The sequence below is a fragment of the Alligator mississippiensis genome, chromosome 7 (assembly GCF_030867095.1).
Source record: "Alligator mississippiensis isolate rAllMis1 chromosome 7, rAllMis1, whole genome shotgun sequence".
NCBI classification, from domain to species: Eukaryota; Metazoa; Chordata; order Crocodylia; family Alligatoridae; genus Alligator; species Alligator mississippiensis.
The window spans coordinates 51,847,825-51,865,632 of NC_081830.1; the positions used below are offsets into that span (position 1 = coordinate 51,847,825).

The 17,808-nt window shown below is 40.8% G+C and overlaps 1 protein-coding gene across 5 annotated transcripts in view; it reads right to left on the bottom strand.

Moving 5' to 3' along the window:
* DOCK10 (dedicator of cytokinesis 10) overlaps positions 1-17,808 on the bottom strand; it is a 275,097-nt gene that overhangs the window by 20,070 nt on the left and 237,219 nt on the right. For 4 of the 5 annotated variants that reach the window (XM_059730950.1, XM_059730949.1, XM_019491795.2 and 1 more), the window contains exons 45-52: positions 16,830-17,045; positions 15,399-15,456; positions 14,957-15,055; positions 13,516-13,622; positions 12,640-12,762; positions 10,098-10,211; positions 3,196-3,342; positions 586-796 (exon numbers count right to left, since the gene is read on the bottom strand). In XM_059730950.1, coding sequence (XP_059586933.1) covers positions 586-796; positions 3,196-3,342; positions 10,098-10,211; positions 12,640-12,762; positions 13,516-13,622; positions 14,957-15,055; positions 15,399-15,456; positions 16,830-17,045 — 1,075 coding nt within the window. The remainder of the gene's footprint in view (positions 1-585; positions 797-3,195; positions 3,343-10,097; positions 10,212-12,639; positions 12,763-13,515; positions 13,623-14,956; positions 15,056-15,398; positions 15,457-16,829; positions 17,046-17,808) is intronic. The other variant, XM_019491796.2, reaches the window with a different exon arrangement.

The window sequence follows — 17,808 nt, forward strand, 5'->3', positions numbered from 1 at the left end:
TTTCAATGCTTTTTCCTTTCCTTAAACAGGAATTTTGTAATGTATCTGATTGCTTGAAATAAAGATACTATCTTACTTTTTAAAAGACTAATATATGCGTTATATGAGAATTTGTTAAAAATTGGAATATTTGCTATGATTCATTTTTCTTAATGGGTAAATCTTACAAGCCCTACATTTGCTGTCTTTAGGCTGCTTCTACTATGAAGAAAAATGAATGAGAGTTTAGAACTCATTAAACTGGTATAAATCAGGAGCAATCCTAATGAAGCCAACTTAATTACACCATTGTAAAGCTGGGGTGACAGTAGAATACTAAGAAAGAATAGAGGCAGTTGACTATTCTACAAATTTAAACAACTTTTGTTTTTGTACTGAATTGTAACTAGTTTATGTCAAAAGGATTATACATAGAAATAATGATATGGTGAAGTGGTTGTTGCTCATTTAAAACTACCCTTTGCACAAAATTGTTGGCAAACAAATATATTGACTGCCATCCTGATTTTTAAGCAGAACAGTCTTTGAAATTCTTAGCAGTTTCATTTAGTTAGAACTCTTCAAATAAAAAAGGCAGCAACGTACTTGTCAAGATTGTCCGTCTTTTGCATTGCTCCTCTACCCCTCCGTGTTTTTTTCCTGACAGTGTGAAAGGTGTTTCAAATACAAAACGGTTGATGTTGTGATGCATTTCAAAGTCAGTTTTTCTGTCCTCAGCTTCCTTCTCTTCAAAGAAAGGTGTGACGTATGTGACCTGGATATAGGCATATTTTTGATCCAAGTCTTTTGGGTTGACCTGTGTTAAAATTGTTACATGTAAGGAAACTCTCTCTGACTTCGTTGCACTGCAAATTATACAGTGAGTAATCACAGTTTACAGGCATACTCTTTTATGATACTATAACATGATCAACCCAGGACATGATTTCAAAAGTACTATTAGGTAACAAATACCTAAATATCTAAGTACGGGGTTTGATTTCCAAAGACAACAAGAGTTCTGAGTACACCATGATGGCAAAAATTGGATGAGGGTTGAATGAAGTAGAGACGAAACAGCCAAATTTTCCTTTATACTAGTAGAATATATTTGTGGGCTAGGTATTGTTAAAAACGGTTACACAGAGGGATGTTCTGCTTCCATTGTCATTGTACCAGTAAAACCATACCTTATGATTTGGCTTGGTTTTGTTAGAAACTAGCCTATAACAGAGAGCCTGAGTCTCCCTGTTCCTTTAAAAGAAGCAGCCCAGAGAGGAAGCACTGGAGGCTAAGCAGGGTGAAGCAGCTGCAGGTCAATGAGGTTGATTAAAAGGCACCTGCAGGCAGTCCAGGCAGTCTGCTGACTGGAAGGAGGCAGGCCCCTGGGAGGATATAAGCCTGAGGCTCAGGCTAGCAGGATAGTCTTTCCCTGGCTGCCACAGGGTAAAGAGCTCCTAGCAGCAGGGCTCCTGAACGGACTGTGGTGCTGCATCTGGATCTCCGATGAGGCTATGGGAGCTCACTTGGATATAGTTCAGGGCAGGGAGGCTGTCCTAGTTGAGCCATGAGGGAAAATTCACCCTCTTAAAGAAGCAGAAGGCTATTTCCCTTTTGTGTTTCTGTTATAGTCCAGGGACTTATGTTTAACCAGAGTTAGTGTTTCAAAGCCAGGTCTGATACAGTGGGCTCAGGCTAGAAGGCCTAGCTGAGAGGAAAGGGGCGGAAGCCAAGGAGGCTGTGGCAGCGAGATGCCCCCACAGGCTCCCGAAGGGGAGGGGTCAGTCCCCATAGGCACCAAGCCACACAGGCAGCCCTGCCACTGGGGTAACTCACCTCCAGGGGCACAGCTGTAGCCAGAGCAGGAGCCGCGGCTGTGCGAGCCAGCTGATTAATCAGCTGTTCCCCGGGCAGGGAAAAACTGAACCAATCACGCTGCGGGAAGATTTAAAAGCTCCACCGGGACCTGGGGGGAGGAGGGTGAGGAAGCACACTGGTGTGGAGCACGCCAGGCACGCTGAGGCTCTTGTGGGAGCAGGAGCAGTGCAGCTGGCTCAGTGCCAGCATCCAGAGCAGGGGGAGCTGAGCCCCTGTAGTAGGCTGGGAGGGAGGAGGGAGTCCCACACCCCTTTCCTCTCCAGCAGTCTATTTATTCTGGCAAAGAGCAAAGTAGAGGCGTTCCATCCAGAGGTGGCAAGGAGTATGCCAGCCTACAGAAACCCAGCTCATCAGCATCTGAGGTGGAGACACTAGCCGTTGGGACAGCCAGGCTAGCCCACCAGGACCCATGCTCAAACTGGTTCCCCTGGCAAAAAGAGGTTGACTGAGCATGGTCAGACCATGCAGGTGGCATTCATCTGGTTGGCGAGTGGACGAGACGTAGGGGAGGCAGAGCCCCACGGAACACTGCGACCAGACAGTGAGTACTACTGTCCCCGGGGTCTTCCAGAAAGAAGATCTCCACTGAACCCCTCCCTTTCATTGAATAACACCAAGTCGTGGCAGGAAAGTTGGGGGGGTGGGGGGGACCACACCAGACGGAAAGTATGTCACCCAACGCAAACCCTACCTAAGATGCCTTCTATCACAGAGGCCAAAACCCAACAAGTGAACAACAATATGGTAACACCTGTGAGGATTGGGGCATAGTTTAGGAGAGGACTGGAGCCACACAATTATCCCCTAAGCTTTTATGTGCCTAGCAGGGCACAGTCAAATAGAGAGGCCCAATGAGGAGCCTTGGAACTCCAGTAGGAGTCCAGTTGGATTGGGGCCATCTGAAGGCCTGTGGGCAGCGTCCCCATTATCATTATTATATTATACCATCAAGGTGAGGCAGGAGGGAAGGGAAGGCACTCTAGGGGCAGAGCGGGGCATGGTCATGGAGCCACCAGGGGGCATCCCAGCCACCCCTTGGACCCTGACATGCTACATAGTCCACAGTAGTTCCAACCCCTGCTCACATCTATCAGAGGCTTATTCTAGATAATATAAATGTTATCACAACTCACTTAGAAAAGAACACCAATATACTGCATAATAAAAGTCCACAATACACACTTATATTTCAGCTTAAAGTTAAAAGGAGAACAGGGACCAACTATGGGCTCTTCAGGCTTAGCTAATCTGTGAAGGCACTATGCTAGAAAGTGAAATGTGGCATACTTTCAAATGCTCTACTTTGACAAGGATGTAATGAAAGCATTTCTTCCATACCTTATTGGAATCCTGAATTATTTTCACATTATCTGCTCCAAATTTATCAGCGTAAAGTTTCAATAGTCTCTGAGAAATCTCAGACAGGCCAGTTAACTTGGGTTCTTTGTAGATATACTCTTTGCCTTCCTCTTCTTCAAAAAAGCCCTGTAGAAAATCAAGAGGAAACAATTAATCAGTGTAGCAGGTATGGTAAATTAAATGTAAACAGTAAACAACAGGTATAGACATACCAGTGTAATGCATCTAACTGTTTAAATGCACAACTCATTGATTATTTTTCTGAATACTACACTATGAGACTGATGAAGGAATCCAAAATATCAAATGCATTCCATATAAGAGATATAATTAATTAACATTGTAATTAGCTTGATACAGCTATTTGTGAAATACGATGGTTATTAGTTTTCTACTTGTTTGCCTGCTTTTATTTAGATACGTGAAGAGAGTGCCATCGTGTGGTACATAGTAGGTATAATTTGCAGATGACTGCAGAATAGTGGTAGTTCTTGCATTCACATGAAAAACTGTTATCATTCAGCCCAAGTCTTTCAAGCAACCTGAGCAGAAGATTTAACATGTAGAGCAACTTCAAATAAACTGATCTGTATCTCATTCAAATAAACAGAATATTCTTCAATAACTTTGAAAGCCAATAACAAATTGCAGTATCTTTAAAGACAATGTAATATCTTGTACCATCTATACTTTTCCCAGAGCCTGATGAAGGGACTTTGATCCTGAAAGCTTGCAGAAAAGGACACTTTTCTTGTGATTTCCCAGTTGGTCTAATAAAAGGTATAATTTTGGAACCAAGAGTTCTAGTTTTTGTACGTAACATAATTTACATTTGAAAAGATCGAAAAGCATAAACTATAGTCTTTTACAAGATCTACAGTCTTAGCAAAGCCATTTACTTGCAATAGTGGAAGTAGCTGAGAGTGTCTAAATAAAAATGTCTGTTAAAATGCAAGGCAAGTTTCCACCTGGCAGTTTCCATAAGAAATGTAAATCTCAGAAAATGAATGTATCCAATACATCAACTTCATGTGAAACAAACATAAATGCAATATGTAATTATGCAAACATTTTGGGGTAAATTTTTATGGCTGAATGGAACATATCACTATTAACAGTAATGGGACTTTACCTCTGACAATATTTACACTTCTGGGTTTCATTTGCAGGATTTCATACCCTGTTGATAGAACTTGGTGATGCAAATACTGAAGCTATAGCTCCCAAATGTCTCCTTTTCATTAATGAAGAACACACAATTAGTTACTGAGTCTCAATGATCTCCCCAGAGAGCACTCTTGTTAATAATATTAATAAAGTTTCATTGCCAAACAAGGAACTTTACAGACAAATTTATATCTGAGAAGTGAATATCTTGTAAACTCTTACTTGGATGAGCAATTAATTGTGTGAAAGGATTTGCAGAATCATAAACTAATTTCTAAACTCTCTCTAAATTATCCTAATGCAAAACCACTTTGGGGGAACAGAGGGAAATGTTCCTATACTTCTACACAACCTCAACTAAACACTAATCAGGATTGTTTCAATCAAAACCATCTGCCTTATGTAAACATTGAATTTTGAAAAGATATAGTCTCTAAAATAATCTTGCTCCGAACTGGGACAGCATATCAGCTTAGATGTCAACACTATACATGTTTGCTAGCAAGAGCACAGTGTTTACATGGGAACTGTCAACTTTCTGTGTTGATGCAATATGACATATTGAGATGATATCTTTCATCTTACCAAAATGATTAACCTAGAACTGATACATTTTCAATAGTCTTTAATGAAGGAGGCATTACTTGAAAGAATGGTCTCTATGGCATTTCAAATGTTAAGTGACAAGTAGTAGTTAATTGAAAACTATATAATAATCCTGTCTGCCATATGTCGGATGTTTAAAAGATCATTAAGCATCAGATAAAATATTTTTGGGGGTCAAATATCCTTGAGTTTAGGGATTTTAAAATATTAAGCAGCTCAGGTCCCATTCTCAATTCACAGCAATCGTTTGTTCTCATGTTGCCTATGACTGGTTTACAAGAAGGGTGTAAGCTTAGGGATGAAAAACATTGTGGTGGTCAGTCGAATGTAATGACATATACAGGCACTCTCAGCATGTTAGGATAATGGTTTCCAGCAAACCCTCATTCATTTAGGATCAGATTTTAACTGACCTTAGAATGTCTGTGCAGTGCATGGAAAGCTCACGGAGCTTTTCTTTCCTCATACACCTCTGCAAGGAAGAATTACAGTTGCAGGGAATGCAGGACTACTCCCTTCTACGTTTTCCTAGGGAAGCCCATTGTTTCAGAGGACCTGGGCTGTGGTAGATCATGGCACAGCTTCTGTTGTGTGCTGGCCTGTGAAACAGGCCATGTGGACCAAAAACATCTGGCTGCATTTCTAAATTTAGCTGGATGAACTGGTTGAAGTATGCCCATGGACTATGGCATCAGTCAGATATTCTGGAGCAGTGGCACTCTGACAAGGCCCCAGCATGACCACTGCAGTTGGGGGATAGAAATGGTTTGATCCTACCAGATGATGAGTGTCATCTGTAAGATGCCGAGTGCCCTCATGTCCCACTGGCCTCCAGGGTGCAAAATTACTCTCTAAATACATTCAGGCTGTGGTTTCAAAGGAGAATCAGATATCTTCCACTCAAATATTCTCCTGGCTCTGCCCCAAACCTATGTGACTTTGGCAAACTCGCTTTGCCTCCATTTCGTCTCGTACTTTCTATCTCATCTATTTAGAGTATAGACCCTTTTGAGGAGATTCCTGGGTGTTTGTATAGTACTGAGCCCAGTGCGGCTCAGACTCTGATTGGAGTTTGTAGGCAACACTACAACGTAAGCATATAATGGTAATAGGCAAAATGCATATTGATCTCCCAGATAAACGTGGTGTTAAGAAGTGACTACTACCCTGAAGCCTGGCAGGAAACAAAATTAATGTAATTTTCCTTCTCTGAGGTTCAGATTTTGACTTTTACTTTGAGATGGTATAGGCTGCTTTGCTCATTATATATCCAGGCCACTCTACAGGGCATCCATGGGGATGGGCATAGCCTCATTTGTTTTAGGATACATAGGGGGAACATTCCCTGTGCTAGCCTGATTGTGACTGGACCTTTTGTGGGTCTCATGAAATTTATAATGCTCTTCTAAGCTGTTCACACATATAAGGGTAAAAAATAATCTAAATCCACACTCTCTAACAGCTGTATGTAATCCTTGTTGTACTGCATAATTCAGACAGCATAATTCTGCCTTTCTTTTAAAAAGTGAATGAACAGAATGGAATTTAAAATGGATTTACTGAGCAGTATAAAGATACGTGAGGTCTGGGACTTCTCTGTTAAATAATTCACTGAACCATTACAGAGTCAGCAGCCAAATGACTAGTATCTATGGAGGGGTTACTGGTAAATAATCCTAGTAAGTATTGAACCAGGTCTAAGAAAAGAGCAAGAAAATCCCTCTATGCATCTATAATACAGTCATTACCAAGATTTGGAGGAGCCAGGCACTTAAGTAATTTAAAACAGTTTTGATAGAATGAAGCTTTCCTTCCCACCTTTGACTTCATCACTTGCCCCAATAACAGAAATTGCTAGTTTATTTTTTGTTTCCTTCAAAAGATATTGACAGACATAAGGAGTCTGACAGTTGCCCTGGCACTGGGAAGGCTTGGCATCTAACCTCCACAAGGAATTAGACCTTGGATTCCATCAGCTTCAGTTTCCTCACTTGAGCAGTCCAGTCTCTCAAAACAAGTGCTGGAGGAGGAGACAATCTTCAAGATCTTAGCTGGAAAGTAGTACAAGCTTTGAGAAGCAGCATCCTTCAGCAACTTTTGAGCAGGCCAGCCTGCACAAGACAAAGCACCAGTGCAGACTGGAAAGTGCAGAGAAAGTGTCAGCTGCACTGGACTTGCAGAACACCATACAGAATCCTGGCCTGTGTATGAAGAACTGGGGATGGTCAGGTCCAACTCCAGATTTTTCTCCTGAAGAATGGGTAGATTTGGAAAGTTTGTGGATGAATATAAGAGGACCGTGCCAGTGAAAAGCCCAACATGTATAATATAGGATCATAGGAAAGTAAGGCTGGAAGGGATTTCATGAGATTATCCAGTTCAGCCCCTACTCAAAACAGAATCATCCCTGACTAAACCATCTGAGCCAAGTATCTGTCTAAACTGCTTTTGAAAATTTTCAAGGATGGAGATTCCACAATACTCTTGATAGTCACTGAAGCATGCATGCAAGAATGCACACACAAGAGCAACTGCATAGCTTGGGGTGCTCTGGCTGATAAGAAACACACAAGTTGGGTGCACTATGCTACTTCTACTTGCATGGATAGTCAAAGAACTTTTCAAAAGTGCAGAAATATTGTGAAAAATACTTAACTGCTTACTGCTGACTTGCACTCTACTTTAGCTCAGAACTGAGAGATTTCCCTAAGTTTCAGCTAATCCAAATATTTATGCTTTTTTGAAAATTGATTTTTCACAGCATCCTTGTTGGAACTATTTCTTCAAATGGCTAACTCACAGTCGCCTTTTTGCCCAGCATTTTTGAGGTTGGGTGCCTCAGGTTTGGCACCAAGCCAAATTATTTAGGTGCAGATACTCGACACATTGGGAAAATCAGACCACTTTTACTTGGAAAAAGTGTCCAAATATGGGTTTAAAAAATTTGGACTTGGTAGCATTCAGATATTAAGGGTATGAGTCTGTGTGTCTAAAGCATAAAAAGGAACTGTTTAGAAATTAACTTAATGTCATAGCTTCCTTTCCCTATGAAGGTCTGCAAGTACTTTTGGCAGGAAATAAATGAAAAAATCACAGGCCTCTATGGTATATAATAAAAATGGAAGTTACTGGTATGTGGGGGAAAAGGAATTGAGAGTATAATGCAAAGTATATTTTTCAGACGGGAAAGAATACTGGCAAAACTCATGGAAATAGATTGTTGTTTCTCCTTCTAAACCAGGCCTTACCAAGAATTTCTTAGGGTACAATTGTTAACATGGTGCTTTGAGTATTTGTAGATATTTTGCATCCAATGATGTTCCTTAGCCTCTCAGTGATTCATTTTGGATTTTCTTAGGTGAGTGACAACTTCCCATCTGGACTTTTGTTTTTGTGTACCTACCTTTAATTATCTCATCACTGTTGGCAGCAGTTCAGGCCAACTCCTACCCCACAATCCAAAACATCTTTATTTCCAAACTGTGAAACTAAACAGCATTCTTTAAAGCCGCACATGTCTTGTCTGTGTGTGCGTGTGTTTAGACTCTATTAAGGGTGTACCAGTGATTAATCCAAGCAATATTTGTTTGTGAAACATTCATACACTTTTATAGCACTAAGGCTGTTTAAGATAGGCTGCCTTTGTTATATTTGCTACAGAAATACCATTGGATTGAAATGGGACTTTTAATTCTGTCCAACAGAGCTAGTGAAACTCAGCTTAACCACTGTTTAGATCCTTATGGCTCAGCCTTAGAGAAAAGTAGATGCATTTGCCCCAGGAAAAGAGTCACAATTCCTACCCTGCTCCCCTCTTTCTTATGGGAAAGCAGGACATAGTAAGAGAACTTCAGTCTGTTTTCAGGTTCATCTTACTTTCCCTCTAGCATGCAGCCATTTCAGTTTTGTTGAGGAGTCAGACCTTGGTCCTTCCCCCCTCACTCCCCCTTTCATTTGCCTCCCCCAGGGAGTGTTGGGCCAGCAGCCCTGCTCGCCTCATGCTGTCTCAGTAGGTCCCATGTTGCTGAGGAGATAACTTGGGACCTTACTCCCTTGCACAATCCTAGGGCATGATCTTGCACTTAAAACAGCATTGGTGCTACAATGACATTTCAACAGAAGAAACAAGGGGCCCAATCCTGCTCCCAATGAAGTCCTCTGGCAGAGGATTGGGCCCCAATTTATATATGCAGCAGGATGATGGATACACTGTTTTAACTCAGGGAAACTAAACAAACAGAAATTAGTCTGCAAGATGCAGTGATGCATGAATGTTATTTCATCTGCCACAAAACTGAACAGTGAAGAGCACAAAAAGTTAACATCAAGTAAACTGTGGGGAAGGAGTAAGGATGAGTGAGAAGAATAAAACAAAGCATGCAAAAGAACAGAGAACTTACCACAGCCTTGAATAAGATCAAAAGAAGAAAAGAGCACATTTCTGCATTAACATCTAATTAGCAAACAGAATGAGTCATATCAATCTGTTGTTTACACACCTTATTATTAGAGCGATGGCAATTGTATGCTTGCCAAACATGTCTTAAAAGAACATGCGGGCATCCCACAATCGCTTGCAGTGGGAAAAAAAGCATAAATTCATGCTATAGGGGTTGATTTAAACATGCTGAAGCGTAGTATATGGAATAAAACTACTGTACAGTATACTGCATAGAATCAGAGATTGACAGAAAGCAAGTCAGAAAGTCAGCAAGAAATGCAACAACTAGCTGAATGTATTGCTCTGATTTATACTGCTTACAAAGATGGGCCGAACACCATTTCTTTTCAGGTTTTATTAATATTTTACTCACACAGCACTTCACTGATTTTGACTTCAAGGTCAGTTTTTCCTGAATAAGGCATGTAAAAAAGCTGAGGTGCTAGTTCTGTTCCCTATTACAGACATATAAATTCACAGCAACAATTTACACAGATGTAGCTGAATGCGCTCTTTAGTAAAGACTTCAATATTTGGCCAATGCTGTTTCTAATGAGCTGTCCGTTATACTGCTTTTCCTATTTTAGATTTCTAAGAAATGTGTGTCCAGAATGACATGGGTGGGGTATGTGACTCCGCATCTATAAACTCCTTAAGGCTGACTTACCTGTCCATAAAATGCTACACGGTAATATCTTCCAAACAAACGTTTCTCAGAATTCACTACTTCTGTGACCTTCAGGTAGGATCGATGAATGTCATAGTACAGTTCTGACAGTTTCTATGGCAAAAGGATGAGAGAGAATACTTTGGAAAGTGCTTTTGGAAAGGCTTTTTAAGATCAAATTTGCTCCCCTGGGACTAAAGCCATCTGCAGATGGGCACTTATTCCATGGGAATCTTCAGTATCATTAGAAGCTATATTCTGATGTAACTTCTTAAGATGTCATTGTCAAGGCTTTTGCCTTCTTGTGGAACCAGTTTGAGGGCAAATGTAGATCACTTGCATAGCTCTACAGGGAAAGTGGAATAGTAAGAGTTTAGCTCTGTCTAAAAAGTTGCTTGGTTAGTGATTTTCCCAACCATTTCCAGGGTGCTGACAGACGTGACAGTTTGTTGCGTGATCGGCCACTGAAAGTGCTCTCCAGCTATGTACTGACAGAGGTACACAGTAGCACAAAGCTTTAAAAATGCCTGATCTTGAGACAATCTGAACCCTCAGTGCATGAGGGTTCAGATGAAAGCACTACAAAGCAGAGCACCTTCATTAACATCTGTCAGCGTGGCCAGGACCAGGGCTGGGCTGACCAGCCCAGCTCTGCTCTGTGTGCTGTCTTTAGGATTGGAGGGGGGAGAATGGAGCAGAGTGAGTTCAGTCTTTTGGTTCTCCAGCCACTGCTAGAAGGTGGTGCAGGTAGTTTGGTATTCCCCACTCCCTTCCTGAGGTGGGGACTCCAATCCACCCCTTTCCCCCTCCAGACTGAACTTACTCTCCTGCCCTCCCCATCTCCCATCCTGAGAGAGCATGGGAGTTTGGAGAGGGGAGTGGAGTTAGGGAACAGACAGGCTGCATGTCTGCACTATCCCCCTGATCAGCTCCAAATGGGAGCTGGATCCCATGCCCTCCTGATCCAACAGCAAATATCTGTTGGATCAGGAGGGTTGGTCTAACTCATGCTGCTTTCTGTTAAGCACCATGAGGTAGTCCAGGGAGCTGCACATCCGTCAGCACCAACAATGTCTACCAATCTTAAATGGATAGTGACAGTGTTACTCCGGCTTAGGGACCATGATTAAGAACACATCCTATGAGGCAAAGAACCTATGGGGCAAAAGCAGCTTTATAATATTTTTGTACCAAATTGTTCCTGGACTCATTATGGCAGTTCTGTCCCCATACAGTGCTGCAAACCAGAATCAGTCCATCAGTATTTTGCCTGCATGGAGACATCACTTCTTTGGACATTCAGCTTTTCTATAATTGTGCTAATGCTTTAAACCCCCCAGAGAAGCTATGTTTTGCTTTGGGAACCAGCTTCTTAAATTGTGTACTATTGTGTGACTTTTTCCAGTTTAGAGCAGAATGACATACATTATGAGTACTTAACCTCCAGCTCCAGCTTGCGGGAGTCTCCAAATGTCTGCAAATTTGACAGTTGGAGAGCAGTGGCAGCATTAATTGCTGCTCCTCTTCTGCTAGATTTCTGGGCTTGGGGGAGTCCAATAGGTGGATAATGGGTGATAGTGCACAGTTGGATCCATGTGCGGGGGTCAGGTCAGCACATGCCTGGATCTGGTGTGTCAGGTCAGGCCAGTATTCCCAGATGCAACACACAAGATCACACCCATTGACCATGGTCAGACACTGATGCTGTGTGATCCAGCTTGTGGACTGACTCTATACCACTTATCCAACTCACAGGGCTGAAAGGTTGGGCACTAGTGACATAATTAATTATTAAGGTCATTTTTATACTATAAATGAAAGGAAAAATCAAAATAAAAAAATCTATAGAGTAATTTTGAAATGAAATCCTTAATCTTAAATATTTCTAAGCTGTTTTTCTTTTTATGTACATTTAATTTCTAAAAATGTACTTTCTGATGAATACATGCAGTATCTAACTGGTTGGTCACATGAGTTACAACATGAAGATTTAAAGAAGTATGTAGCATTGGACATAGGCTAAAGCCTCTAAATAAATCCTGGCTGAAATGTTGATGCAACTTTTTTAGGCAGCAATACTGTGGTTTTCACAAGCTTTGCAGAGTCATGTGCTCCTAGTGCTGGTGAGAGGAGCAGGATTTGAAATCAAAGTTTTCCATTGATTCATAGCTCAGGTAAAGCATTGGCATTTGTTATGCAAATCTCCACAGTCTGTCTCAGCCTGACCTTGTGAGATCCCATTTATGGGATAAAGAGTAATTGCTTTTGCTATATCCATTTGATCTTCCCCCTGACCTGCAGGGCACCTGTTTATGTCTTAATCCTACAACAAACTCTCCATAGGGCAACCCACATTTGGACTCATTGCAGGTGTGGGCCTGCACAAGTGCACAAGTATTGAACAAAGTAGTTTTAATTCTATTATTAAAAGAAGCAAAACCTGACATATTAAAACATAGTCTCTAGATTTTCTACTAATGGCAAATGCTAAAGTATGGGTTTTTTCTTTAAAAAGAAATTTTCATTTTTAAAATCAGCTTACTTTAAAGTTTCTTTGTTTCTCAAACACAGCAATGATAGGCTTGTTAACCTCAGCAATGAGTTCATATCTTTCAGATTTCCACAGGTATTCTACACATAACTCCAGCTGCTCCACGAGGATGCCCTGTAACCATGCAAATAAAAATTCCCTGGTGAGTTGTTTGTTGATTACACCTGATAGCTATAATGTGGTGAACGTACATATGCATTCTTTTAGTTTGATACGATTTTATTTTAGTACTGCCATATAAAGTTTGACAAGAGCTTAATGAAAAACATTAGGCAGCTTTTGCAATCACATGTAGAGCTAAATATAAAGACTTAAAATGATAATAACATAAACTGCAGTGTTAAAAAAATCCACAAATATTAAAAGATTCAAAAAATTACCAGGTAGTATACATCTGCAGCCTTTCTGCCTATCACTATATGCCTTCAAACTACCATAAGTTAATTAGCATCAGGCTGGTTTAGTAAATACTTGGACCTTTGAAACAATATTGGAATGATACAAGAAATGATGCTGGTGATCCAGTGAGAGGCGTCCATCCGTGACAGTGGATGAGAGATAAAATAGAGGTCCTAACCCTTTGTGGAGAAGAAGAAGAGAAACCTCTTTGTACTTCTTGCAGGGATGTTTAAATCATGGCTTCCTGGCCAGATTACTTTAAAATTACACCTTGGATGCTTCTGTGGTGTTACTGCATGCTACCAAATGACTGCTGTATTTTACACGATGTGGGTCGGCAGGCATAATACTGCAGAGCAAAGTGGTCCCTTGATATAGATCAAATTTATAATGTGCACAAGTATCCTTTGGAAATAAAAGCTTGCTATAATTGCAGAACGTTATTATGTAAATGATATCACAGCTGACCTCATTGTATGGAGTATCTTGCATTCCAGAGTCTTCCTTCATAGCTCCTTCTTCTTTGATATTTGGGGTTATGTTTAGAAAAGCTGGCCATCCCATGGAGAATAAGCCTTGAAGTATAAGTAATAATAACACTAATTAACATGTCCATAGCCATAGATTTGAAAAGGTATATCTCACAATTGTTAAAGAGGAGCTATTTTTATTCAGCTAGGAGATTGGTGGCCAACTTTTTGGCAGGCATGCCACAGATTGGGGCCTCAATTAGTACACAACCCAATGGTTTGCAATGCGATTTCTTACACCATTATACATCACAATGGGTAAAATTTACAGATTCTGCCTTCTAGGCTAGAAATAGATGCCACCAAATTAAGTGGATCAGCTGTGCCAGGATGCATAGGATGTACAGGTGGAGCACACATTGCCCATTGTTCTGTTCACTGATGCTGTGGGACAATGGGTGATATGTTCTCCCGGGATTTGAAGGGCCTGGTCCTGGACACTCCAGGAATTTCCACACAGGATTAGGCCCCTCAAGCCCTGGGAATGTCTGACCAGCTTTCCCCACTTACAGAGATCTACCTCTAGGTTCTCTGTGTCTCCGTAAGCGGGAAACCCTGACTCTCCACTTACGGAGATGCAGCCTAGAGATCTTAGGGGTGTGTTTCTGTAAATGAGGGAAAGCTAAGCAGGTACTCCCAGGTTTGAGGGGCCCAGTCCTGCGTGGGAATTCTGTGGTAGGCAGGATTAGGCACCTCAAGCCCCCAGACCATCTGAAGAGCACAGGCAGCTCCAGGCTGCCAGCACTCTTGTGCCATAAAGTAAACATATGTCCATTGCTACACAGAGGCACAAATTGATACCACCTTCATTGTGGCCACCAATTTGGATCAGGTTATCTTACCCTTTTCAAAAACCTCATCTTTTTTTTTTACTCATATCAATATAGTTCATGCTGAGGGTTACTATGAAATATGTATGATAAACTAACAGAGATTAGCAGAGAAGTAATACAATTAAAAATCACCCTATGTTTTATACCTCTGCTATATTCTAAGTAAAAAAATGTAGAAGGACAATTCATGTACCGTAGATACTGGGCCTGTCTCTGCCTACTAGGACCCACAAGAGCTTTGTCATAGATATCAATAAGGGCAGTCCCATAGCTAGACTGCTTTCCCAGTGATGCAACTGATACTTGCAAGCTTCAATTAAAAGAAATTATGAAGATGTTTTAAATGGTTCTATTTAGCTCAGATTTGGTATAAATCAGACACATAACAAAATATTTCCCCATATTAATTGCTTCCTATCAAAATCATGCATCATAATTCTTTTCTCTTTTGAGAATATATTCTTTCATTATATCAGTTTAAGAGCACTAACTTGGCTTTTCCATTGTGTTATCTGACCCATAAACAGGCATGGTTAGAACACTCACTTCCTCCAGTGTGAGTTGTTAGTAACAGATTACTATCAGAGACTTGAGCATCTTCCAGGAGCATACGTGAAGTGCAAATCTTTTCCATTTTCCAGTAACCTATGGTAGCGTAAGATGTTATTAGTATACTGCTACTGGTACGTGTTAATACATGCATATCTACAAATGACACGGTAACAAATGAAGCATTCTCTTTTAAAACTAGGAAATTAAACATTCAATTTAACTTGCTTACACAAAATATGTATTTTATTATTGTGGAGTTAAGACAAGAGTTTACTAGTCATACATTGAAACTGTAAACGGTTTTTGAGGAATACAAGAAGTTTTGAGGATAGTTTGAAAAGAATATTAATGTGACAACAATGAAATATGTCAACTATTTGTGTTCAGTTATATCATTTTCTAGATAAATTACTGCCTTTGAAAATGTTTACCTTACCCTTTCTTTTCAGGTATTCTGCAATGAGGGCAGCAATATGGATATAGCACATAGCAGCCTGAAACGAGACCATATGAATATATTCACGTATAGCATATATTCTATATCATCAATTTGCTGAGGGTCACAAAGATGCAGCAGCATTATCAGAATGTGGTTTGAAAAAGTTAGACAAATTTAGCTTGACAATTTCATTAAATAATAGGTCAGATGCTGAAATCCTTATTCATGCAAAACCAGCTAATTAAACAAAATGTTTGGCCTAAATATGATTAGAGCAAATATTAAATGAGGACCTTCAAGATTTGACCTCAAGATAATATGTGTTCACTTTTAAGCAAGGTATCGCTGGAGTAATAAGATGGAAGTTCAAATCAGCAATTAAAAACCAACAGAATTTTTGCCAAAAAAAAAAATGGATTTTGTGATATGACCCAGTGCTAGAAAAGCTATAAAAAGAGTAGGAATTCCAAAGCCTTGTCTACCTTAAGAAGTTATATCAAAATTTATTTTAACAGCTGAATTAGCTGACCAGGACTTTGTGGCCAGTGTAGACATGGGCAAATCATCTAGTTAAGTCCAGGTGCATAGATTCAAATACAAAATACCCAGGCATTCATGTAATTTATTTTAGACACATGAGGGGGAATGCATGCTTCTCTTTTACCACCAAACCCTTAATAATTTTAGCCTGTATACAGCACTTGTTCATCAGTAGGTTCTAGTCTAAATACAAATAAATTCTAAGTTCATGTAAAATTTTTGATGCCAAAACGAACATGGCCCGACAGTCTGGGGACGCGATCAGGAAGGCCAACCACACCTTGTCATGCATCCACAGATGCATCTTGAGCAGATCCAAGGAGGTGATCCTCCCCCTCTATGCGGCACTGGTCAGGCCACAGTTGGAGTACTGCGTCCAGTTCTGGGCACCTCACTTCAACAAGGATGTGGACAGCATTGGGAGGGTTCAGAGGAGGGCCACCCGCATGATTAGGGGGCAGCAGGGCAGGCCCTACAAGGAGAGGTTAAGGGACCTGAACCTGTTCAGCCTCCACAAGAGAAGGCTGGGGAGGGATCTAGTGGCCATTTACAAACTAGTCAGAGGGGACCAGCAGGTATTGGGGGAATCCCTGTTCCCCCGAGCACTACCAGGAGTGACTAGAAACAACAGTCACAAGCTGGCAGAGGGTAGATTCAGACTAGACATCAGGAGGCGCTACTTCACTGTCAGGGTGGCTAGGATTTGGAACCAACTTTCAAGTGAAGGGGAGCTGGCTCCTACCCTGGGGGTCTTTAAGAGGAGGTTAGACGAACACATTTCTGGGGTTGTTTGCCCCCAGTACTTTTTCCTGCCATGGCAGGGGGTTGGACTTGATGATCTGCTCAGGTCCCTTCCAACCCTACTAACTATGAAACTATGAAAATTACCTCTGACAAATCTCCATTTCTAACATGAATCTTGGCCATGCTTTCAAGCCAGGTCCTACGCAATTCAGGTGTGCTGGCATAGGAGTTTGCTAAGCTGTACTGCAGATCCACAAGCATCTCTGGGTCCTTCTCATGTTCCTTCATCTGAGCTGTCGCCATTAAAACTGTCCTGATGCGTTTGGTCAGGTCCTTTACTTCTGCTGGAAAGTTACTGTTCTTTGGAAAAATATGAACAATCAATCACTGAAAAGGTTCAAGCAGCTATACTTTTCTCAGGCAAACTCAGAGTATCACCCATGAATGGGCCAAACTCTAGTCCATATATTCTGGTACTAGTTACAACACTGCAACATGGAGTAACTCTATTGAAGTCTGAAGCAGACTTATGCTAGTGTACCTAAAATGAAATCTGACCCTTTGCTTCTAAAGGGTTGGTAATTTAGGACTAGATTCTGAACCACTTAGAAATGCTGAATAATCTTTACTCCACATGAAGCCTTATTCATTTTAAGTAGACAAGTACCACTCAATGTCAGCAGAAGTCCTTAGCCCATTCAAATCACACTGGTAAAAAAACATAGCCCTCATATTAACACCATCAAAAAGTATTTCTCAAAAATACTTAAGTCAGTTTTCCTGTTTTTCATATAGAGTTGGTCATGAATCAGTCCTTCTTTTTAGGGGTTTTGTGGCTATTGCTGCTTTTGCACAGGTATAGAGAGAAACCATACAGAACAGTAAAATTCTGGCTTCCTTTTGGCTGACGGTTGAGAATGCTGAAAAAGTTGAATCTAGGGTTGCAATGTCAGCACATCAAAGAAAATCAGTGCTACACTTTAAAAGAAAAAACAGGACTTCATCATTCTTGCACTAATTTTGCACCAATGCTGCTATTAACTTCAGTGGACTTATTACTGACTTACACCTCTGTCAGTGAAAGCAGAATCAGATCCAAAGTATAAAGCTTAAAATGCTTCTT